Source organism: Primulina eburnea, chromosome 18 (assembly GCF_022965805.1).
Source record: "Primulina eburnea isolate SZY01 chromosome 18, ASM2296580v1, whole genome shotgun sequence".
Taxonomy (NCBI): Eukaryota; Viridiplantae; Streptophyta; class Magnoliopsida; order Lamiales; family Gesneriaceae; genus Primulina; species Primulina eburnea.
Window position 1 is genome coordinate 30,484,252 of NC_133118.1, and position 22,004 is coordinate 30,506,255.

General features: G+C 35.7%; 3 protein-coding genes across 7 annotated transcripts; 2 read left to right on the forward strand and 1 right to left on the reverse strand.

Annotated features, from left to right (window-relative positions):
* Positions 1-1,446: 1,446 nt before the first annotated feature.
* Positions 1,447-4,750, forward strand: LOC140820085 (uncharacterized). The gene is made up of 5 exons (XM_073180405.1): positions 1,447-1,906; positions 3,107-3,207; positions 3,930-4,027; positions 4,124-4,335; positions 4,454-4,750. The coding sequence occupies exons 1-5, from the start codon at positions 1,513-1,515 to the stop codon at positions 4,495-4,497; spliced, it is 849 nt and encodes a 282-aa protein (XP_073036506.1). The 5' UTR covers positions 1,447-1,512; the 3' UTR covers positions 4,498-4,750.
* A 6,523-nt stretch (positions 4,751-11,273) lies between these two features.
* On the forward strand, positions 11,274-15,015 carry LOC140819476 (rhamnogalacturonan I rhamnosyltransferase 1-like). The gene is given in 9 exon segments (XM_073179593.1): positions 11,274-12,166; positions 12,807-12,874; positions 12,985-13,073; positions 13,161-13,326; positions 13,419-13,533; positions 13,536-13,707; positions 13,797-14,001; positions 14,098-14,255; positions 14,436-15,015. Coding segments are annotated over 9 exon segments (1,554 nt in total). The 5' UTR covers positions 11,274-11,841; the 3' UTR covers positions 14,692-15,015.
* Positions 15,016-16,630: 1,615 nt separating this feature from the next.
* Positions 16,631-21,713, reverse strand: LOC140819535 (transcription factor BIM1-like). Of its 5 annotated transcripts, XM_073179668.1 has the most exons (13): positions 21,427-21,711; positions 21,233-21,283; positions 20,987-21,150; positions 20,740-20,823; positions 19,668-20,027; positions 18,830-18,944; positions 18,578-18,708; positions 18,391-18,499; positions 18,216-18,285; positions 18,032-18,127; positions 17,360-17,811; positions 17,124-17,250; positions 16,631-17,010 (listed from the first exon to the last, which is right to left on the reverse strand). In XM_073179668.1, the coding sequence occupies exons 3-13, from the start codon at positions 21,021-21,023 to the stop codon at positions 16,936-16,938; spliced, it is 1,656 nt and encodes a 551-aa protein (XP_073035769.1). In that variant the 5' UTR covers positions 21,024-21,150; positions 21,233-21,283; positions 21,427-21,711; the 3' UTR covers positions 16,631-16,935. The 5 variants fall into 5 exon arrangements, with proteins under 5 accessions (XP_073035769.1, XP_073035772.1, XP_073035770.1 ...); XM_073179671.1 differs by having other exon boundaries at positions 18,830-18,938; positions 20,987-21,283; positions 21,427-21,713; XM_073179669.1 differs by having other exon boundaries at positions 16,631-17,007; positions 20,987-21,283; positions 21,427-21,712.
* Between the last annotated feature and the right edge of the window lie 291 nt (positions 21,714-22,004).

A 22,004-nucleotide genomic window follows, 5' to 3' on the forward strand; every position in this document is an offset into this window, starting at 1 on the left:
CGTCCAAATTCGATACAGTCTATAAACGTCGGTCGAGCACCAAGCTCAGCCGCACCCCTGATGACCGAGCCCTGGTGCCCGGTCGAGCTCTGTCACCAGGGCAGTGCTCGGACTAATGGGCGAGCACTAGTGCTCGGCCGGCAGGCTCGGGTGGCCGAGAACTAGTGGCCGAGCACACTAATGGGCGAGCACTAGTGCTCGGCCACAGGTGCTCGGCCACTAGTGCTCGGCCACCCGAGCCTGCCCGGCCGAGCACTAGTGCTCGGCCAAGCCTTTGTGGCCGAGCCCTAGTGCTCGGCCCAGCCCCTGTGGCCGAGCCCAGGTGCTCGGTCGAGTCCGGATAGTCGAATCACATGTGTCCGACCCCAATAAGCGATCGGAGTAGGGTTATGTCAAGCACAAATGCTTGTGAAAGGAATCCCAAGCCCGAGCTTGTTTCCATCCTAAGAACCATCACATGTCAAAAGCGTGAATAATCCTTAAATGGGCGAGAATCTCGCCGTATGATTAGATGTAACGAGGAGTCCGACCCGGACTGGCAGTGATTGGAGAAGAATTGCGTGAATAATATTAAACGTGCTAGAATCTTGCCGCATGGTCAGAGGTGGCGAGGAATCCGGCCCGGACTGGCAGTAAGAGGAGAAGAATTTAATAAGGAAATTTACCTAAAATAGACTTCGACACGCTATGGGAAGAAGTCCTCTCAACCATTATAAATACCCATATATGTTTGATGGTCGAGGGAGAGATATATCCACTACTACCTATCGAATCTTCTCATTTTTCTCCGATCCAAAATCCGATCAAGAGGTCGAAGTGGTCGTGTCGGGAAAATTTTCGACACTTTCCAATACCTCTTAATCTGTACAAACCGGTGGTTCTCCATCGCTCCGGTTCAAAGGTTGTTGATCTGAAGTTCAAGCTCACCAGACCAGACCCAGGGAAAAGTTGGTATCATCAACTATGATGTCAGTTCTTGCAAATACCATAATTTAATAGAAATTAACAACAATTATTGTTTATCCAATGACTAAAATATCTACATATTATATATATAAAAAACAATCTCGATATAAAATAAAAAAATCCACAAGTTGATTGCTCGAACCATCACACAACCCATCGGATCAGATCGAACAAGTGGATTAGCTTTATATTCTAAAATCATACGGTTATGGGCACCGTTCTGGGTCAAACATGTTAACCTAATTAATGAGATCATTGGATCCAGTTCGGGTTCAAGTCCGAGTCCGACTCAAACCATGACCAAAACACGCCATTATTGATTATTTTATTTATCATAATCACATTTATGTGCAAATAGAATTAAATTTTATTTTGACTTTGGTGAGATGAGGGGTATTTAGTTAGACTCGGTTCCCCCATTTCATTTCATTCTCCTATTTAGTCCACTCTTCAAGCAATATATATATATATATAGATAGACACACACACACACATACATGATCGTAAAATCTAGCTGCTGAATGCCATTTCGGCGAATTGTCTACGATGGATTTGTGGCAGAGAGCTCGGAGCTTGGCGGAGGAAACCGCCAAGATATCTCAGGAGTTGACGCAGGGCATTGGCTCCATGAATTTCTCAGACGTAGTCTCCGAGGCGTCGAAGAGATCCCAGGAGTTCGCAACCGAGGCGTCCAAGAGGTCGAAGGAGTTTGCCAACGAGGCGTCGAAGAAGTCGAAAGAATTCGCCGCTGAGGCTATGAAGCGCGCCGATCAGCTCACGGCTCAGATTCCCCCTGCCGCCACGGTGCTCACTAATCTCGTGGATTCGCCTCATAAGGGCAATGAGGCTGCTGATCTGGACAAGTTTGGGATTACGGATGATTTGAGGGATTTCATTAAAGGGATTACGATCGATACTTTCCAGGATTTCCCGCTTGAAGGTGTTGTTCTTTCTTTTACTACCTGATCTATCAGCTTTTTTTTTGTGGTGGTGAATTGCTTTATATGCTGATAAATGTGTTTTTTCTTTTTGAAATTATCAGGATTGGAAAATCATCCATTGGCGTGTTTAATCTTGTATTAGAGAAGGTTGTTGATCCTGTTTTCACCGAATTGATCCTGTTTTAACAAATGTGGTTGTCTGGTTTCTGCCTCCGAGTAGACACAGAAAGAACTCGGTGGATACTATTTGTAGTTCGATCACTGCTATATTTATGCTATTGTTGAGAGTCACACTAACACTAACGGGAAGCACTGTTAATGCATTGATCCGTTTTGAAAGTTAATCAGTATGGCATTCCTCCTTTATATGTCTGGTCCTAGGAAGTTTTGGTTTATTGATGAGACACAAGGGACACATCAAAATAGAAAGCAATTTGAACATCGATATCAATATGTGACGACCATACCAAACTAAAAGTGAAGATGTATAGAGCCATAGACAGTCAATTAGGAACAAAGAGCCACCTGCTTTTGTGGACTTTGTGTGATATATATATAAAAAAATGGTGAGCTTTGCCTTACTGATGAGACCAATGGCATATGTAAAATGAAGGTGTGGTCAACTAGGATTATATACTAATATCATACGCAAAGTGCCATAAATAATCAGATTTTCATTCTTACCGCAAACAAACCTCTCGATGTATGTGACTGATGTCCGTCTTCAGAGGTAGCATCACACGGTTAATGAATGACATAAAAGAATGATCTGTAGCATCAATAGATCTTGGTTATGGTGTCTAGAACCGTCAAACTAAAGTCATTAATGGCTCCACGCTGATGTTGAAGAGTTTCGGGTAATGCATGCTGCTACTCAAATCTAGTGTCAAGTCAAATAGGTCAAAGAACAGGAGCAATTCTGGAACTGAAAATGAAAGAAAATAAAGTAAAATATTAGTGTGTGCTTTAAATCACAAGGATTAGGCAGAAGCACTCAATAACTTTCGCGAACTTATTTTGCATTTTCTTGCAGATAGGCTTTCATCATTTGGGTAAATTTAACTTTAAATTAAGCAACTTTTTAAGAAGGGTAGATCAACCAACTTCGAATATGGGTGTACCGAAACGCCATCTCATTTCATAAAGGCTGATTGACTTTGATGCAAAAGCTTATATTTGTTACCATTTTGCATTTGCAGATGACTCAGAGATGATAGATATTCCTGCAGTTTCAAATGTTCGACAGGATCTCAATGAATGGCAAGAAAGGCATGCAAAACTTGTTCTCTCAACGGTGAAGGTTAAATTTTTCTTGCCTCTTTGTTTCCGTTGCTGAAGAGGAGAGAAAAAGAAAAAACAAGCAACTTTTTATTAGTAGATAGATGTTCCATTCAGAAACTGAGCTGAGCTTGAGTTTTTATTTTATGTTTCAAAAGTTTTATGAACTGGCTTGAGGATTTCATTATTATTTTATCTGTATGGATGAATAGCATACAAGTATACAATGAACGAACTTTATATCTTTCAAAAGTCAATGAAATCCATCCTCTTGCACTGTTCTTAACATTAACAATTAACTTAAATTTCTTCTCATGATAAAATTGCTCGGTTATTGTTTGAGCTCCAGCTCATAATATGCTTAACTATGAATAGGCCGAAGGGCTCAGATTCATAACTTCAAACATTATCTTAACATGTACCGCATATAAAGAATTGTGTGAATGTGACCTTAACATGGCATAAATGAGTATATTGAAGTTCCTACGAAATTCAACAGCATATGCTATCTGCATGTTTATGAATTCATATGAATGTTGTGAGGCTTTACCTATCATCGATTTGGCACCGAAAGATATCATATATATCATGTTAACAACCTTGAGAGGGAGGGAGGGAGAGTGTGCATGCCAATATTTCTAGTTCTGATATGGTTTAATATGAATAAATTGGAAATGACCTCAAGCTGTATCCTAACATCAGTCTGGTTCAATTCTCACTTCCTTTTTTCCCTCTCTCTTTCAGGAGATGTCAAAGCTAAGGTATCAGTTATGCCCAAAAGCGATGAAAGAGAGGAAGTTTTGGAGGATATACTTCATTCTTGTTAACAGCCACGTGGCACCGTAAGTTACTTCCCCATAGCAGTGTCCTTTAATATCTGACTGTGTCTTGAATCAGTTGGCTCTACCTTGAACTCGTCTAACTTAAATCTGCTATAGGTATGAAAAAAGATACCTGGATGATTTAAAGCTGAAATCTGAGGAAAAGGCAAAAGATACTGAAGTGAAGGAGGTTTCGTCGGACGGAACATCATCTAAAAAGGGAGAGGGGATTTCAAAACAAAATAGCAATAATGCTAAATCATCAACTTCTGAACAAGATTTAGATGTCTTTCTTCTCGGTGACCTCGGGGATAGCGACGATGGTCCAGGTCTCCAAACATACCACAAACTAAATTAGTTTCTGCTTTTGCCCTTGCTGTTTGTTCCTAATTTTTACTATTCTTTTACACGCTGCTGGCTCATATCCTTTCTTTTTGGTTTATTCAGATGATGCTGGCGACGACATTGACGATGATTTTGACAAGATATAGTTTGGGAGTGAAGTGAAGCAGTTAAATGTATGTCTTTGCCAAATTTCTACCGCACAACATTGAAATATGAAGTTAGTAATTAGAATTCAAGCAATGGAATAATGGATTATATTTTTTAGCAAAAAAATTTCAATTAATGCGAATTTTCAAGCCATAATTTTAATTAAATGTTCCAGAAATGATTTTATTTTCACGTAGGAGTTTAATTAGAGTTCTGTATTATTTTTGTAAAAAATGTAAGTTTCGCCCTTTACCACTGGATTTGTTCTCATATTTGCCGGGTCCATCCATACTTACAAATGCTGGCCGTGGGTGAGTCATGGCTCCGATTAGAATGGATGGCCACTATTTCTTTGGCCATAGATATATGGGTCTCATGTGGCCGAATAAATGTCGGCCGTTTATGAACTCAAATTGTCTAACCCATACCCCTACCCCAATTGAAGATCCTACTCGAGACGAAATCTGGCTGGACCTAAGCCCCAACGCTCAATTTCCAGGCTACCAGTTTCTTTCATTTGGCTTTAGGTCTTCCTTATCAAGGACCGAACATCCATTACAAGTCAAATAATATTTTAATTTTTTGAGATGAGGTCCCCTTTTCTTTTTGGTATTTTTCTATTATCAGCTTCAAGCTACCCTTCTTATATTATGTACAAGTAAACACTTGTGTAAGATGGTCTCACATGTCGTATTTTGTGAGATTTTATTTGAGTCATTCATGAAAAAATATTACTTTTTATGCTAAAAGTATTACTTTTTATTATGAATATCGGTAGGGTTGACCCGTTTCGCGAATAAAGATTCGTGAGATCGTTTCACAAGAAACCTATTCTTATGTATAACATCAAAGTTATATTTGGTTAAATTATTTTTTTTGTTGATGCAAAATAACTATTTATAATGATGAATATGCAAAAATATTGACGATGATGACAAATTTGTCCATTTTGTACTTCAAAAAATAAAATAAAACAATTGTCTATTTTGTATGGTATTACTTCTGATCATTTTTATCCAGAAATATCTCACAGTTCCCATATCCTACTTGTATGTGGGACGAGAATTCAAGATTATTTACTTGATATCAACAAAGGTAATGAAGTTTTCATGTACCTGAAAATTCTATCTAAAGACCTAAATATATTGAAATCAACAATAAATGTGTTCAAGAAACATCGAGGGAGCACTTGATCAATAATCAGGAGTTTGATTTCTCATGCCAACATTTTCTTGGACGAGCTCGTCACACATGGATTGCTCTATGGGATTTATCTGACTAACATGATTTGTAGACTATCGCGTTAATATCAGAGTTTACTCAGTAAACACCAAAAAGTAATAGTTGTGGGTTCTCGCATCATTAAAAAAAACACGCATAGATGGTAAATATAAGAAAATAAGGGGGAGAAAAACTAAAAATAGCATTCGAGTCTAACGAGTAAGAAGTTATTACTGTTTTTTACGAAGGTCCTTTGGTACAATGCCTCGGACATGAAAATAGGCATAAATTCTTCTCTGCAGTACTGGGGCCAACACATCACATGCCCCTGATTGCTTTGGTCCATGTGCAGTTTTAAATTTTCACATTAAAATGTATTCAAATTTTACAAATTTAAATAAGTGGTAAAATACTACAATAGATTCCCATGGATTTTCAAAAAAAAAAAGAAGAATATAATTCATATGGCTTGATTTGTATGAGAAATTTATAATCTGACAGAAGTATATATGTGATGTCAAAACAGGGGCAAAAATTTGTGTGAAATGGTCTCACGAGTTGTATTTTGTAAGACAGATATCTTATTTAGGTCATACATAAAAAAATAGTACTTTTTATGCTAAGAGTAATACTTTTTATTGTGAATATTGGTATGGTTGACTCGTCTCAGAAATAAAGATTCGCGAGACTGTATCACAAGAAACCTACTTCAAAACAGATGGGTCGAGCCATAACATCACAACCTATTTTAGAACTACTATTGCTCTTATGCACACGATAAGTATTTGTAAAATAGTTCTTCATATTATTTATAGCCTTATTTAGGACTAATAAATCAAATGTATAAATATTTAAATTAGTCTACCCCGATTTTCGGTTTTTTATTTAATTCACATCGATCAAAATACACTCCCTCAATTAAAATAAATACTCGATGCTTGCGTAATAAATATAAATGTAATATGATGATATATTCTTCCATAAAAATTTTAAAAAACTAAATATTTAATTATATCGATCGAAGAAAACTAGTGCATATAATAAAAGAAGAGGCGTAGAATCAGTCTAGAGTATTATAAATATTTTGAAAATGCAAATTATTTGGAAATTGGAAAAAAATAAATTAAAATGGTATATTTTTTCAAAAATAAAAATTTACATTTCACATTAAAATACCAACAAAGGCATCTTACGTTGTAAAAAGTAGAACTTGCTTCGTTGAAGTACCTTTGTCTCACGGCAGATTGGCATGGATCCCACACACATATACATTGGATGTGGAGTAGGTCTCATGTTAGACCGTCTCACAGATCATAATTTGTGAGACGGGTCAACCCTACCCATATTCACAATAAAAAGTAATACTTTTAGCATAAAAAGTAATACTTTTGCATGGGTGACCCAAATAGGAGATCTGTCTCACAGATACGATCCGTGAGACCGTCTCACACAAGTTTTTGTCTTGGATGTGACCACTCTTAAATTTACTTCAAATAAAACAAAAAACATTAATATCAAACAAACATTCATGGTACACGGTTTCACGGATTGTATTTTGTGAGACATATATCTTATTTGGGTCATCCATGAAAAATTAATATTTTTTATGCTAATAGTATTACTTTTTATTGTGAATATCTGCATGGTTGACTCATCTCACAGATAAAAATTCGTAAGACCGTCTCACAAGAGACCTACTCTTAATATTATTAGACGATTTCAAGGACTTATATACCTTAGACAGATCGATCTGATCCATATCTGTAATGAAGATAATACTTTTCACATAATGAGTAATATTTTTCATTGATCGAATTAGGTCGGATATATATTCCAAAAACTTCATCATATATATATTTACATGCATAATCTATTGTATAAAACTTGATATCTTCGTACAAGAACATCTTTTTGCCCCCTATAAAAGCACTCATTCTTCATAAATTAGACATGAAAAGCATTTGATCTCATTTTAGCGAGGGGATGTATCCGAAAATTAAATGAATAGTAGATCTCTTGAAAGACGGTCTCACGAATTTTTATCTATGAGACGGGTCAACCTACAGATATCCACAATAAAAAAATGTAATACTCTTAGCATAAAAAGTAATATTTTTTCATGGATGAACCAAATAAGATATCCGTCTCACAAAATACACAAGTTTTTGCTTTAAATGAAAGATGAATTTTTTTAACTATATGATCTTACGAAATCATTAATATGATCCTAACGTCGTCGTCGAGATAACTCGTTATGTTATATTTGATTGACGCTGATGAATTTGATCATATCAAAATATTTATATGTATGTTATATTTGGTTAACGACGATAATCTAATGAAATCAAAAGTAAAAAAAGTATATATTTTAATTAATTTATAAATCGGAGCATCCTCGTTTATCATGTCGACTTAACTTCTAAACAAATATTTTCCAAGATAATTGTGTTTAATCACTTAATTAATTAATTATGTGTAGGGCCCGATTTATCACGAGAAATTGTCGGCACCATAACGCGACGATATTGGAAACTTGTACCACCCCCTATCATATACCGCCACGTGGCGTGCAACGGCTCAATTTTTGACACGTCTGACTGATATTATTCTCATGGGACCCACAAGATTAGCTGGCTTTAATTTATTGGCTGTATTCCAACCCCTAGTTGGCAGTGGGTATCTATCAGGTGCGGCAAGCTCCAGTTTTTTTTCCTAACATTTTAATTAATACCAACCAATTAATGATTTTTTTTATTTTTGAGAAAAAAAAAATCATAAATGAAAGTGGAAATGAGAAAATATTTTTAAAATAATAATAAACAAGCAAACAAAACTATTTAATGTTCATAAATTTCGCAGTACTTGAATTTTTCACTCTTTTATAGATGAAAAAAATTGTGTGAGACAGTCTCACGGGTCGTATTTTATGAGACAGAACTCTTGTTTGGGTCATCCATGAAAAATATTATTTTTTATGCTAAGAGTATTACTTTTATTGTGATTATCGGTGGGTTGACTCGTCTTACAGATAAAAATTCGTGAGACCGTCTCACAAAAGACATGCTCTTTATAGAATTACAGTGATAATAAAAATTTATTTAAAAATGTATATGATATGTCGAAATTAAATTTTAAAATATTTTTATTTAATAATATCATCAATAATTCAAATATAATTATTAAAATACTCCACTACTTTCACCCATTAAATTATAATCAACAATAATAAAAAATTTAATATGGGAAATTTTGTTATATACATTTTTATAAGAATAAGTTTTTATACTTCAAATTTTATCTTAAAGAAGTTAATATTTATATTTTTTAAAAAAAATTAACTAAAATAGTCAATCATTTATAGTTTTATATTATTTCTCTCTAATAATAATAATACAATTTCTTCCCTTTATTTATAGCATAAAAAATTTAATATATGAATAAATATGTGCATGAATTTACATTTTATCGACTATTTTACACATATTTCTTGCGTGTGTAACTACGAGTCAAAAAGTACATTTTATCAACTATATATTAATTGTTAGTCGACGTTAGAAATAAGAATCGACAGTCGGAAATAATTATAAATTCAAAATATTAAATATCACATTCTCTTCTTTTCTTTTCTTTTTTTCGTCGACATTTGTCGATAATCGGAAATAATTATAAATTCAAAATTTTAAATATCACATTCTCTTCTTTTCTTCTCTTTTCTTTTCATTTTTTGTCGACATTTGAACGAGAACCAATAATTGAAATGAAAATTTCATTTGAAACAAATTTATTAATGGTCCTATATTTGAATATTTATTATTATTATTATTCAACCGACAATAGCCATAAATTTGATTAAATACATCTCAATCTCATGGCGTCTATTTGATTTTTAATTTTGGACAACTATTTAATGAAAATCATTAATTAAATAAATAATTAAAAATCGAAAATAGACCACTATTACTTATATTTATACAATAATTACGATAAATAACAAGAATCTTGTGGTTTTCAAATCACGATTAAAATTGACTTGAATTATTAGTGTTTTTTTTTTAAAAAAAACGTTTAATGATACTCTATACATCTCAATTATACAAGTTTTCTTTCGTTTTTCGGTTGTCTCGAATATATAATATAGTTTCTACGTTTAGTAGCGTTTTTTCTTGTAAATTATGGACAAAACAAGAAGATAGCATCTAACATTGTTTTTCGAATGATTTTCTTGAGACGGATTATATATATCTTACCCAAGAGTGTCTCATGTGAGACCGTTTCACGGATCTTAATATGTGAGATGGATCAATCCTACACAATAAAAATTATTACTCTTAGCATAAAAAGTAATATTTTTTCATGGATGTCCCAAATAAGAGATTCGTCTTACAAATACGACCCGTGAGACCATCTCCCACAAATTTTTGCCCTTATCCGAAAACTCTGACTAACTATTTTTAAGGACCATTTTAAGAGAACTCGATTTAATTTACTATCAAACTCTAATTTGACTTATAATTTATTGGATTAATTAATTTCATTTTGCATTTGTTTAAATTTATTGGTTAACAATGGGAATACCTCCAATATTAGTCTCAACTGTCAACGGTAAATATAAAACTCTACATTTTTTGACAAAGTCGAACCTCTAAATCAAATAACAATTGGATATTAATTGTATAATGGAGTTCTAATTTATTTTGATAGAATTTATATTTAGCTTATTATATATATATATATATATATATATATATATTGTTACGATGGAAAAATCTCAATGTGAGTTTATTCGAAGCTTGAACGAACCCACGTCTGAACAATGGTGCAGGGATGCCGGCCGGCAGTGTTTGTTCACAAAAAAAATAAACGATTTTCATGGACTGATATTTTCAAGGAAGTAGGTCTTTTGTGAGACTGTCTCACAAATCTTTATCTGTGAGACCGGTCAATCCTACCGATATTCACAATAAAAATTAAAAAGTAATATTTTTTTCATGGATGACCCAAATAAGAGATCCGTCTCACAAAATACGATCCGTGACACCGTTTCAAACAAGTTTTTGCCCATAAAAAGTTATTATTTTTATTATAAATATGAACATGATCGACTAATCTCACGAATAAAGATTCGTGAAACTGCCTCATAAGAGAGCTACTTGTTATAATAAAAGCGAATCATATAGTCGAAATCATTCCAATCTAAGTATTACATACTCATAATAGGTAAGTATTACATACTCATAATAGGCCGAGTTTTAATGAACCAAATCCATATGTTTCCCTCGATAAGGAAAAATAACCTGCAATGTGTGTGTGTATATATATGAGTGGATCTCATGTGAGACCGTCTCACGGATCAAGATCCGTGAGATGGATCAAACCTATGGATATTCACAATAAAAAGTAACACTCTTAGCATTATAAGTAATACGTTTTCATGGATGACCCAAATAAAAGATCCGTCTCACAAATACGACGCGCGAGACCGTCTCACACAAGTTTTTGACTATATATATATATCCATATTAAAATGGAATTTGCCAAAATAAAATGAATTAATTTCTATTAAATCGGAGGTGATTATTTTAAGAAGGAGCTTCCCACACTGGATCGGAGCTCGTAGTAACCAGATAGGCTGTCATGGTTAAGAATACGATGGGAACAGAGGTCCTCAATTCGCAGTCGCATCATCGGCTTACCCACAATCTTCCGCAGCCTTGAATCCTATAATCTTGCTGGGATTTTACCCGGATCTCTTACATCATTCATTTTGCTTCGGCCCTTTCCATTTTTTTCCGTAAAAGCATTGGACATTTCGATTTTTTGACTTGGGATTGCTCAAGATCGTGACTTTTGTTTTGTTTATCGGTGGAATAATACGCGTTTGTTATTGGTGTTTTTTTAGGGGAAGGAATCTTGGGGTAATCCTGGAACGATTTTGTTTCTTTGTCCCTGTAGATTTTGACATTTTAACTTCTCTTCTTCCCATTCCTTGGTATTAATTAATAGGACTGTTTCCTTGACAAGAAGGGCCAACGTTGGGATCGTAAGATAGATCCAAGAACGACGAAATTCGAGCTAATTGCTGTTGTTTGGGTGGAATAGTGGAGTGTGTATGGGTTGGTGAAATGTGCAGAATTTTGGGTTGTCAGGAGAGCAATAGAAGGAGGAGACGTTGGGGGATAATGGGGATGAAACCGGCGGCATTTGGTGGACAAAGATTGGAGAAACTGAGGAATAGTGGGGTGGTGTCACGGTCGAGAATCAAGCTCTGGATCATAAGGGCAACGACCACGGTTTTGCTGTGGACTTGCATTGTTCAGTTTACGGCATTGGGTGAATCGTGGGGGCCTCTCGTGTTGAATGGATGGCCATCTTGCTTTTCACAAGAATCAGTTGCCTTGAATGCTTATTCATCGCCCGAGCTCCCCGTTAGAGTTCTTCCACCAAAGAGTTAGTATATCAAGGCTCTACTGATCCGCGTTACAATTCTTGGAATTATTTGTTGTTTAGATGGCATAAAAGGAAGATGATTGATTTAGTGCACAGAATGTTTGGCAAAATTTTGGTAAAAAATGTTCTTCCGAGAGGTTTTTCTTTGTGGTTTTGTGTTATTAGATGCCTTATTGTATGCCTTGAGTAGTTTCTTTTTACAAATTTGAGCTATCTGTAAACTAGGATATGTTTAGTTTGTTTTTTATTGCTTGCTGTAGAGTATGTAGCACTTCTGTTACTTACCGCAAATCAGCTAGCTTCAGCGAAAAGATTTTAGTGCGAAATGTGTTTCGTTAGCTTAATTTGCTAACCATTCAAATTCTCCTTTTTGTTGGATGGTGCTTGTTCATATAGATGCTGTGTGGTGCTTTATAATTCTGCAAATTTTTGTTTGTCATGTGCTGCAGGCCTTGAGTCTTTGACCTTTTTCCGAAATTGGATTTATATATATGTTTAAATGTTTGTTAGCTGGATATTGTTGACGGTCATGTGCTTTTTTTTTTTGCGTGATGTTACATTTTTAACAGCAGCTATCTCTTTTCCTCCATTAATTATTGTGTGTTAAATCTTCAATTTGAACTCGAATTTTCAACTTTAGGAGTTTACAAGAACAACGGCTACTTGATGGTTTCTTGCAATGGAGGGCTCAATCAAATGAGGGCAGCGGTAGGTTGTTTTTGTATTATTAAATGACATATTGCCGATTGTCAAAATATTTGATGTCTTGAGTTAGTTTACCAAATCAAATGACGGACATTGTTATCATTTGCGAACAGATATGTGACATGGTAGCAATTGCAAGATATTTGAATGTTACCCTCATAGTTCCTGAACTCGACAGAACTTCCTTTTGGAATGATCCGAGGTTTGTCCAACTGATGAATAGCTCTTTTGAAATTTGATTCTTTCAAGATTGTATCATTCTAAACAAAATCGTCTGGATTGCTGTTAGTGAGTTCCACGACATATTTGACATCGATCATTTTGTTACATCCCTGAGAGACGAAGTTCGGATACTTAAGGATCTACCAGCAAGGGTGAAGAAGAGAGTAGAGCAAGGAATAATCTATAACATGCCCCCTATTAGTTGGTCTGACATCTCTTATTATCAAACTCAGGTCGGCAGGTTTTTTATGGCATTTCTTTGATTTCATTTTTGTCACTCTTATGATTTATGGTTTAAAGTTATATTTTTTTCCCTTACATGCAGATTCTTCCTCTCATCCAGAAGTATAAAGTCGTACATCTGAACAGAACTGATGCTCGTCTAGCCAATAATGGCCTGCCTTTAGAGATTCAAAAGCTTCGTTGCCGTGTAAACTTTAATGTTTTAAGTTTACGCCTGAAATAGAAGAATTGGGTAGAAAAGTTGTGAAATTGCTCAGGAAAAAAGGCCCTGTTTTGGTACTTCATCTCCGGTACGAAATGGATATGTTGGCCTTTTCTGGCTGTACTCAGGGTTGCAATACCGAGGAGGTGGAAGAGTTGACAAGAATGAGGTGCGCCTTTTTCTGGGTATTTTTCTAGTATATAATCCGACATACAAACTAAAATTTAGTTCTCCTGCTAAATTATCCTTAAATTGTAGATATGCGTATCCCTGGTGGAAAGAGAAGATCATCGACTCCGATTTGAAAAGGAAAGACGGTCTCTGTCCTTTGACTCCAGAGGAAACTGCGCTAACATTAAGAGCGTTGGACATCGATCATAATATCCAGATTTACATAGCAGCTGGAGAAATATACGGCGGACAGAGAAGATTGCATAGTCTTGAATCATCTTATCCAAATTTGGTCAGTAGATGGTGCAGAAGCTATAGTTATAGGCCTTCTATGGGTTCACTATCTTGTATTGGTCTGATCTCTGATGTCTTTGTCGTCTTGTCTCAGGTCAGGAAGGAGACTCTATTGGAGCCATCAAATCTTAAATTTTTTCTAAACCACTCATCTCAAATGGCAGCGCTGGATTATCTTGTTTCGCTGCAAAGCGATATTTTTGTTCCTACCTATGATGGGAACATGGCTAAGGTCGTTGAAGGCCATCGCAGGTACTAATTCTGGTAAATTAGTTACTTTAGTTCCTTATCCGCGAGAATGCTATGAATGCTAGCCTTAGTTTGGTACTTGCCTTGCCAGTAATGACACAGAAAAGTGCCGTTCGGGAATCTTGGTTGGCCTATGACATATAATGTTTTTCTCTGCTCACGTCTGATTTTTTTTGCTTTCAGATATCTTGGGTACAAGAGAACAATTTTACTCGACCGAAGACTGCTAGTCAATCTAATAGATCGATACAATTCAGGATTACTGAATTGGGACGAGTTCTCTGCTGCAGTTAAGGAAGCTCACGCTGAACGCATGGGCAACCCAACCAAAAGGTTGGTAATTCCGGATAGACCTAAAGAAGAGGACTACTTCTATGCCAACCCATCCGAGTGTTTGCAACCGATGGATCAAGATGAGCCCCTAAGTAGAATATTATGAAACCTTCTTTGATGTGTTTGATCAGAAAATACATGAAAGTTGTGTGGAAATCGGGGACTCTGGTTCTCAACATGATCTTGAAGATATGGGTATTTTCTTCAAGTTTCTATGGGGATGAGATGATTCTGAACGAACCGGGAGAGGGTTCGAATGGTGGTCCGATTGGTTCATGTTTTTGTATGTCAATAACACTGTTTCAATTCATGTATAGAATCTACCCTGTAATTGAAGGGGTTCATAAACTTGTCTGCTTTGTACACGGATTATTGAACATACAGGTTTTGACTCATTGAAGCTTTATCACAATTCTTTCCTTCTGCTTTATGACCTTTGTCTCTTATTCTCATCTTCAAATTTGTTTTGGATAAAGATAATTGGCAAGTACTAGAGTAGATCTCCTGTGATGTGAGATGAGTCAATATTATCGATATCCACAATAAAAAATAATACTCTAAGGTTACGTTTGGTTGAAAGGATAAGATAAACTAATGATTAGTACGTAAATGATAAAGAAAATGATTGTGGTAGGATTGTAATATATGGTGAAAAATAATATTATGTTTGCTGAGATTTTTAAGTGTAGGATAATTTTGAATTTTTTGATGAGAAGACGAAATTGCCCTTCCCCTTCGCGACGACGACAGTGGCGGCGGTGGTCGGAAAAGGTTGGTGGGGGAGAGGAAAATTAGCGACGGATTATGAAAACCCGTCGCCAATAGCGACAGTTTTTGAGAAACCGTCGCCGGTCTTGTGAAACCGTCGGTAATTCGACATTTAGCGACGGTTTATTAATGCATGAAACCGTCGCCGATCTTGTTTTGATAAACCGTCGCCGATCTGTTTTTGAGAAACCGTCGCTAATTTGAATTTTAGCGACGGTTTATTAAAAAACCGTCGCTTTGTGCGACGGAATTGTTGTGGACCCACTTGCAATATATTAATTCACAACAAGGGGTATTGTTGTCATTTTTCTTCCGGACTGGAGTAGGATAATTACTATCCTGCGTAATTTGATGGATTTATAAACCAACTCAAACAGTGTAATTGTCTACCAAATAGTCAATCTGAAATTTAAAAACGGAACCAAACAAAAGATTATAAAACAATCCATCCTTAATCAAACATACCAAACTGGGCCTAAGCATAAAAAGTAATACTTTTTCATGGATGACCTAAATAAAAGAACCGTCTCACAAAATAGAACACTTGAGACCGTCTCACACAAGTTTTTGTCCAAATACTAATATCTATATATTGAATTGGAAGTCTTGTTACTTTTGGTTTTCTATTTTATGTTAAATATTATCAAATAATTTTTTTATTTTATATAATTATGAATATACCTAAATAGATATGAAAGAGAATTGTAAAAATATACTAAATGTGATGTAAGACCATCAAACATTAACCGCTTGGTTTATGTGATAACATGATAAATGATGTATAATACATAAATGATAAATTTATACATGACTAATAAAATAAACAAGAGAAAATAACTCAAATGGTCATGTAAATTTGTACATTTTATTTTTGGTCCTATAAATTATGTTTATTTTGGTTTTTAGTTTTTTTTCATCGAGTGCTTACGTGACGTCATAAAATGATAATGTGACACCGAGAAATAGTGATATGTTCGGCGACAAGTCATCGCTAAAAGACAAAAACTAAAAACCAAAATATAACATAACTTCCAGAACCAAAACCCAAAAATTGGATATTTACATGATAAAAATTTAAAATGAACAATATTTACATGACCATTTTGACTATTATCGATATGGCCGAGAATGAGCAGAGGATACAAAATTGAGTTAAAAAAAAAAAGTCCTTTTTCCCAATTTCAATAAATACATAAACCATTAATCACAACGGTACTTCGTTGAATGTGTAGACTCACCATGCATGTATAATGCTGAAAGAAGGGCCTACGACAAAATATTGGAAACTTCATATTTAGAACTTGAAACAGAGAAGAAGGGTTTGTCCATGTTACAACAAAATAGATACTACTACTAATATCAGTAATGAAAATAATAATATTAAAGGTAGTATATAATGTGTGCTCGGAGAATCTGTGCATCCCCCAAGACTCCTGGGAAAAAATATATATAGATACACAAAAATACATGTACAGCAGCTCCTGATACAGTTAGGAGTTTCTCTCTGTGAAGATGGAAAAGGTAAATAAATAAAAGCACAAAAGAATATTACTGTACTGTTACACTTGCATTAGGATTCAGTTCAGATAGTTTTAAGCCTCTTTAAAGCTTGGCCGAATTCATCTCCCATGCTTGAATCTCGTGGAACATCATCCTGCTGTAAAATGTGCAAGAATTCGAAAGTTTATGGGGTGAAAAGAAGAGCAAAGCAGTAGGATGAGATAATTTTTGTTGCTAAGATTACGTGAATAAGGTGCCCAAGCACCTAACCTTGACAGTGGATGTGGAAGAATTAGCACCGTCGGATCTCTTTCCCAGATCAATCTGCACCGAGATGCTGGCCTGAGAAAGATCGATTCCCGATTCCTGTAACGCTAGTGTAAGTGTACTCAACAACCTGTTGATACAACAAACTCATGAAGTTATCACCAAATCATAGAGGCCACACTATCACAACTAAGAGGCTCATTCCATCAAGAAAGACAGAAAGAACTAAAGAGGCTCACCTCTGTGAATAGGCACTTGAGATGCTGATAGTACCACTTTCAATGGCCAAATTCTGGTCTTTGAGCTTATCTATGGTCCAGTAATCTGTACATGACCTGTTCTGAAGAACATGAGATGGGATCCATGATGTGGCTTTATTCATATCTGATGCATGTTGCGGTGAGAGGGGGGAAGCTACAACGCTTGTTCTGCCTAAATTGAAGATGCTTGGTTGCATTGGTAAATGAACTGGTGCTGCCTTAGAAGTCAATTCAGGTTGCTGAGCCTTCTCTTTGAATGTGGTAGCAGTGCTTGTGTCCGATTCAACTAAATTTTGTCCGTTGATTGGCATAGCAGGGGAGACTCGAATTTTATTATCCTCAAACCTCGCAGCTAACGCTGATGCTGGACCAGAACCAGTGTTCGCCCATTGTGAATGATCAATAACACCTTCACCCATATGACAGTTCCTCTGTTTACCAGTGAAATGAAATTACTAATTTAATTTGGTTGCAGATGTTAAGAGCATCGACAAGCAGATTCTTTCGTTCAAGCTATAGGCAAAGTGAGTGTTTTTTTTCTTATTACAAATGCAACACTATATTAAGCATAGAACTCACAATCATCCGGATTACCTGAAAATTTTGTACCCGCGAAAGCAAAAAAATGCTATTTGGAAAATATAAGCTTACTCTTTGGATGATCTTGGATGTTTCGTGGTTCCAGACACTGTGTGAACTTTCATATTTGTTTACTTTTTCTTGCAAGAACTGAATATACTCAATAACCTGCAAATATATTGTGAACTTCAATTTTGAAAGCCAAGAATCATATATTTCTGATGTTAGAAGAAAATTTTATTTTAAGATCTGCTACCTCTAATAAGAACGATGCTTTGTCTCTCTTCTGGTCGCTGTTAGGAACTATCTCCCTTAGATTTTGAAATCTGAGTTACACGGAAAAATCATCATACAAGCTAGAGTTAAAAATTTGAATACATATTTGGATGCAAGCATGCTCATGTTTGAAGTTTGAGAGCTCGTAGACATGCCTGTCATTAATCTTGCTTCTCCTACGTTGCTCAGTTGCTGAGTGTTTCGAACGTGGTGTGTTAGGCTTCTGATCTATGGTCCTTGCTTCAGTTTTTACTAACAAATTACCTGCAAAATTTTATCTAATCACAAGTGCAAACACAAGCACTTGGAAGTCAATGACCAATATACAAAATAAAAGGAGACCTTTTGATTGAAATGAAGGCGCTTTCTTAATAATGAACTCTTTGTCGTCGTCGTCGTCGCACTCCTCTTCATCATTTTTAGATGATCTTATCACACTCATGAAACAGTTGTTCTTCTGAGATGACGTTGGCCTATAAAAAGACATCAAAAGTTCATAGAGGACTTTGAAAAGTTGAAAAGTAAACAATATCTGTTCTTGATATCTAAAACATTTAAAAATATATGAAAATTGATAAAAAAAAAATTACTAACTGAGAAGATGAGAAAGAGCCCAAGGTTGCGGTGTTATGCTTATTGTTAGAAGATGATTGTGATGGCCTTTCTAACGCTGGTGTCCATTGCCCGCCCACCATATTCAGACCTGCTTCTGCCAAACATTAAATCAATTTTGAAACGGAGGTCATGAAGGTTCAATTTTAAATTTCATCATTAGTACAACATGAAGACCACTGCAAACAGATAAAGAGACAATTCGCTGACATTCGGTTAGGCCAAGTACTAAAAAATTTAAACTTCAAGCTTGAGATAAAAAAAAGTCCATCGCTTGACATAGAGAAAATTCTTAAAATCCATACCACAGTTGAGATAACTTGCGACATATCAATGTTGAGGACAACAAAACTTTGAAAACGAAATTACAGCTTTCTGGTGGAATATCAATGGTAGCAGTTCTTGATCATGTAGCTGCATGACTTCTGGAGAAGCTTGAGGCTTGATTGTAAACGAAAAGATCTAACCCAAAACTGAAATTGTAATGCTGATCCTCAGGCCAAGCATTTTATAGAACCTACTTATTACTAGGAAATTTCCAAGGGCTACCATAAGGGGCGGAGCTAGTGTTCTAAGGTTGAGGGAGTAAAATTTTTAACCAACACTTTTCATAATGTTTGAAGGGTCACAAAAATACAATGCCAAGTTAAAATTGATTTTTTTTTAAAAAAAATCAATTAAGGGTTTGTCCACCATGGACTGCGTATGGCAAAGAAACGTTTCTTGATACCATATTCGCATGCATGAACTAAGCTCTATTCAGTATTCTCACAGCAAGTGCCTATTATTCATTCCCGTATTCAGAATATAAACGGGTTACCTTGCAGAACATGTCTTTGTGTAGAAAAATTCTCCTTCCCTGTCTTTCCCTTTTTAACTGCAGATTCATCCCACAGTGTGAAACCACTCCCTATATGAGAACTGCTGTTTGAGTTTTCATCATTTCTTATGGCACTACTTGCCTGCATCGTATATAAGTTTCCTTCTCCTTCTAGCTTTAAACCTCTTTGGTTAAAATAAGAGATGCTGTATGTGCCAACTCCGCCAGGAAGAAGATGCTCCGCTGTTGGCGTTGGAAGCTTATCGACCACGCTCATTTCAACTTTGTTTTCCTCTTTTGTCCCATTCTTCCCCACCCGTTCCAGTGGTAGTAAAAAGTCATGTGTTTCAAGACAGCCACCTGCCATTTGTGATTATCGTGATGATGATTAAGCATAAACAAAGTGTTTCTTTTTCAGCATGATATAGTCCAGTAAAGGATTGAACACAATTATGTTTTTAATATAAATTCCATATCCAAAATATGGTATGCCCAGCCAAATTCCTCGGTTCGATTCTACCGATGAAATACCATGATTACCAGTGATTCGAACATGATGGATCATGGAAGATGAGACTAAAAAGAAATTGTCTAAAATGCCCAAACGGAGCTGAGCAGCTAAGTCCTAACCTCACCCTTTTTGGATTTGAAATGAAATGTAAGCCAAACCTATCAATGCCAATGGCCCACCCACGAACATAGAGGAGCCCAGATCTAACGTACGCCAATGGGGTCACGGGTACATTAACTGCGGCACTCGTGGGTTGCCATCAGACATTTCCTCTTCCCCACCCACAATCATGCAAATTTCACCAGTCCCCAATCTAGCAAATTTTTATCTGCGATTCAGGTTTTCTTTGTTCTTTCTTTCTTTCTTTATTTTATTTCTCCTCGCACGCCTTGAAATTTATATAAGAATAAAACGAAAAGAAAAAATCTAGAAAATATGCCTGGCCTATAAAGATCAACGATAATCTACACAACTTCCAAGATAAACAGTGATTTTTCTGCTGGAATAAAATTTAAGCAGATAAATTCTGATGGGATTTCTGCATGAGTGGAGATCAAATACTTTTACCCTGTTGAGGTGTTGGATCTTGCTGGACCGGTGGAGACGATGAGTACAGTGAAAGAAAATCATGGGTTGCCTTTCTACCTGTTCATGTAACAAAAATCATGTCTCAATCAGTTACACGAATCCATAATAAGAAAATCTCGGATATAATTTCATCTTTTCTTTCATACACGAACAAAATGAAAAATAAATACCCTGATTCAGATTAAAACCAGAAGTCTTTGTTGAGAGATTCTTTGCTTACCTTCAGTTTCAAGAGCTCTGGGTCGAGGCAATTCCATGTGAAGTGAACCAAAATTCAGCTGAATCGCGGAGATTTCTCAACCAGATAACGGAAATGAATTCAAAATCCTTTCGAACGGGTAATTCAGAATTCAAACTTAACGGTGTGAATTAAATCAGATCCGTCTGCACGGTGGAGATCGTATTAGCATTGACGGCCAAAATTTCATGTGAACATATCGCTATAAGAATTCAGCTCAAATCTCACATCGGACCATTCAGTTCATTACTCCATTCCATGTCCACTTCTTCATCAAATCTGCAGGTAAATAACTCAACTGATATACTCATAATTCAACTGAAAACACGTCACGTAGCCATTGAACCGCGAACAAAAGATCGGACAAAGCAGAAGAAAGGTCGAGAAAAGAGAAAAGCTGGAGACAAAAAAAAGACGCATACCCAGAATCACAATTAAGGCGAATAACGCATAATTCAGCTCAGATTCTCCGAAATTCCAGAAATTTAAGATGAAAGCAATCCGAAGCAGAAACTTTCTCAGATTGCCGGTAGGCCCAGTTCGAAACAACACAATTCCCGAACACCCAGAAAAGGAGGAGGAAATCGTGTTCGGTGGAAGAAGGTGAGAGAAACAGCGAGCGAACTCTCTCACTAAAACTTCTTCCTCCCGAAGATGGCGAGAATATTTTTCTCCATTATATATATATATATACACACACACAGAGAAAGTCGAAGAACAGAGTTTTTGTTCCTCGTTCTCCGTTTTGGAGAGATGGGGTGGTGGCCGTTAGGAATTTAACGACGTTAATTAACGGCGTTGGCGAATATTTTGGTGATCCCGATTAATACTCCTTATTTACTGAAGCTAAATCTTGTGGGAATCCGAGCATAAATGGCTTTGGGGTAATTATTATTAAATATTATATTTAATTATTTGTTTTTTCATATAAATTTAAAAAAATTCATGATCAATAAATTTAAAATATTTTATTTTTTTTTGCTTTTTACACAAATAAAAA

Coding starts and splice junctions, on each gene's coding strand:
- LOC140820085 (XM_073180405.1), top strand. CDS start 1,513: ATGGATTTGTGGCAGAGAGCTCGGAGCTTGGCGGAGGAAACCGCCAAG. Junction 1,907..3,106: donor CCAGGATTTCCCGCTTGAAG/GTGTTGTTCTTT, acceptor TTGCATTTGCAG/ATGACTCAGAGATGATAGAT. Junction 4,336..4,453: donor GGATAGCGACGATGGTCCAG/GTCTCCAAACAT, acceptor TGGTTTATTCAG/ATGATGCTGGCGACGACATT.
- LOC140819535 (XM_073179668.1), bottom strand. CDS start 21,023: ATGGAATTGCCTCGACCCAGAGCTCTTGAAACTGAAG. Junction 18,128..18,215: donor AAGCATCGTTCTTATTAGAG/GTAGCAGATCTT, acceptor ATATATTTGCAG/GTTATTGAGTATATTCAGTT. Junction 17,011..17,123: donor CTTCCACATCCACTGTCAAG/GTTAGGTGCTTG, acceptor CACATTTTACAG/CAGGATGATGTTCCACGAGA.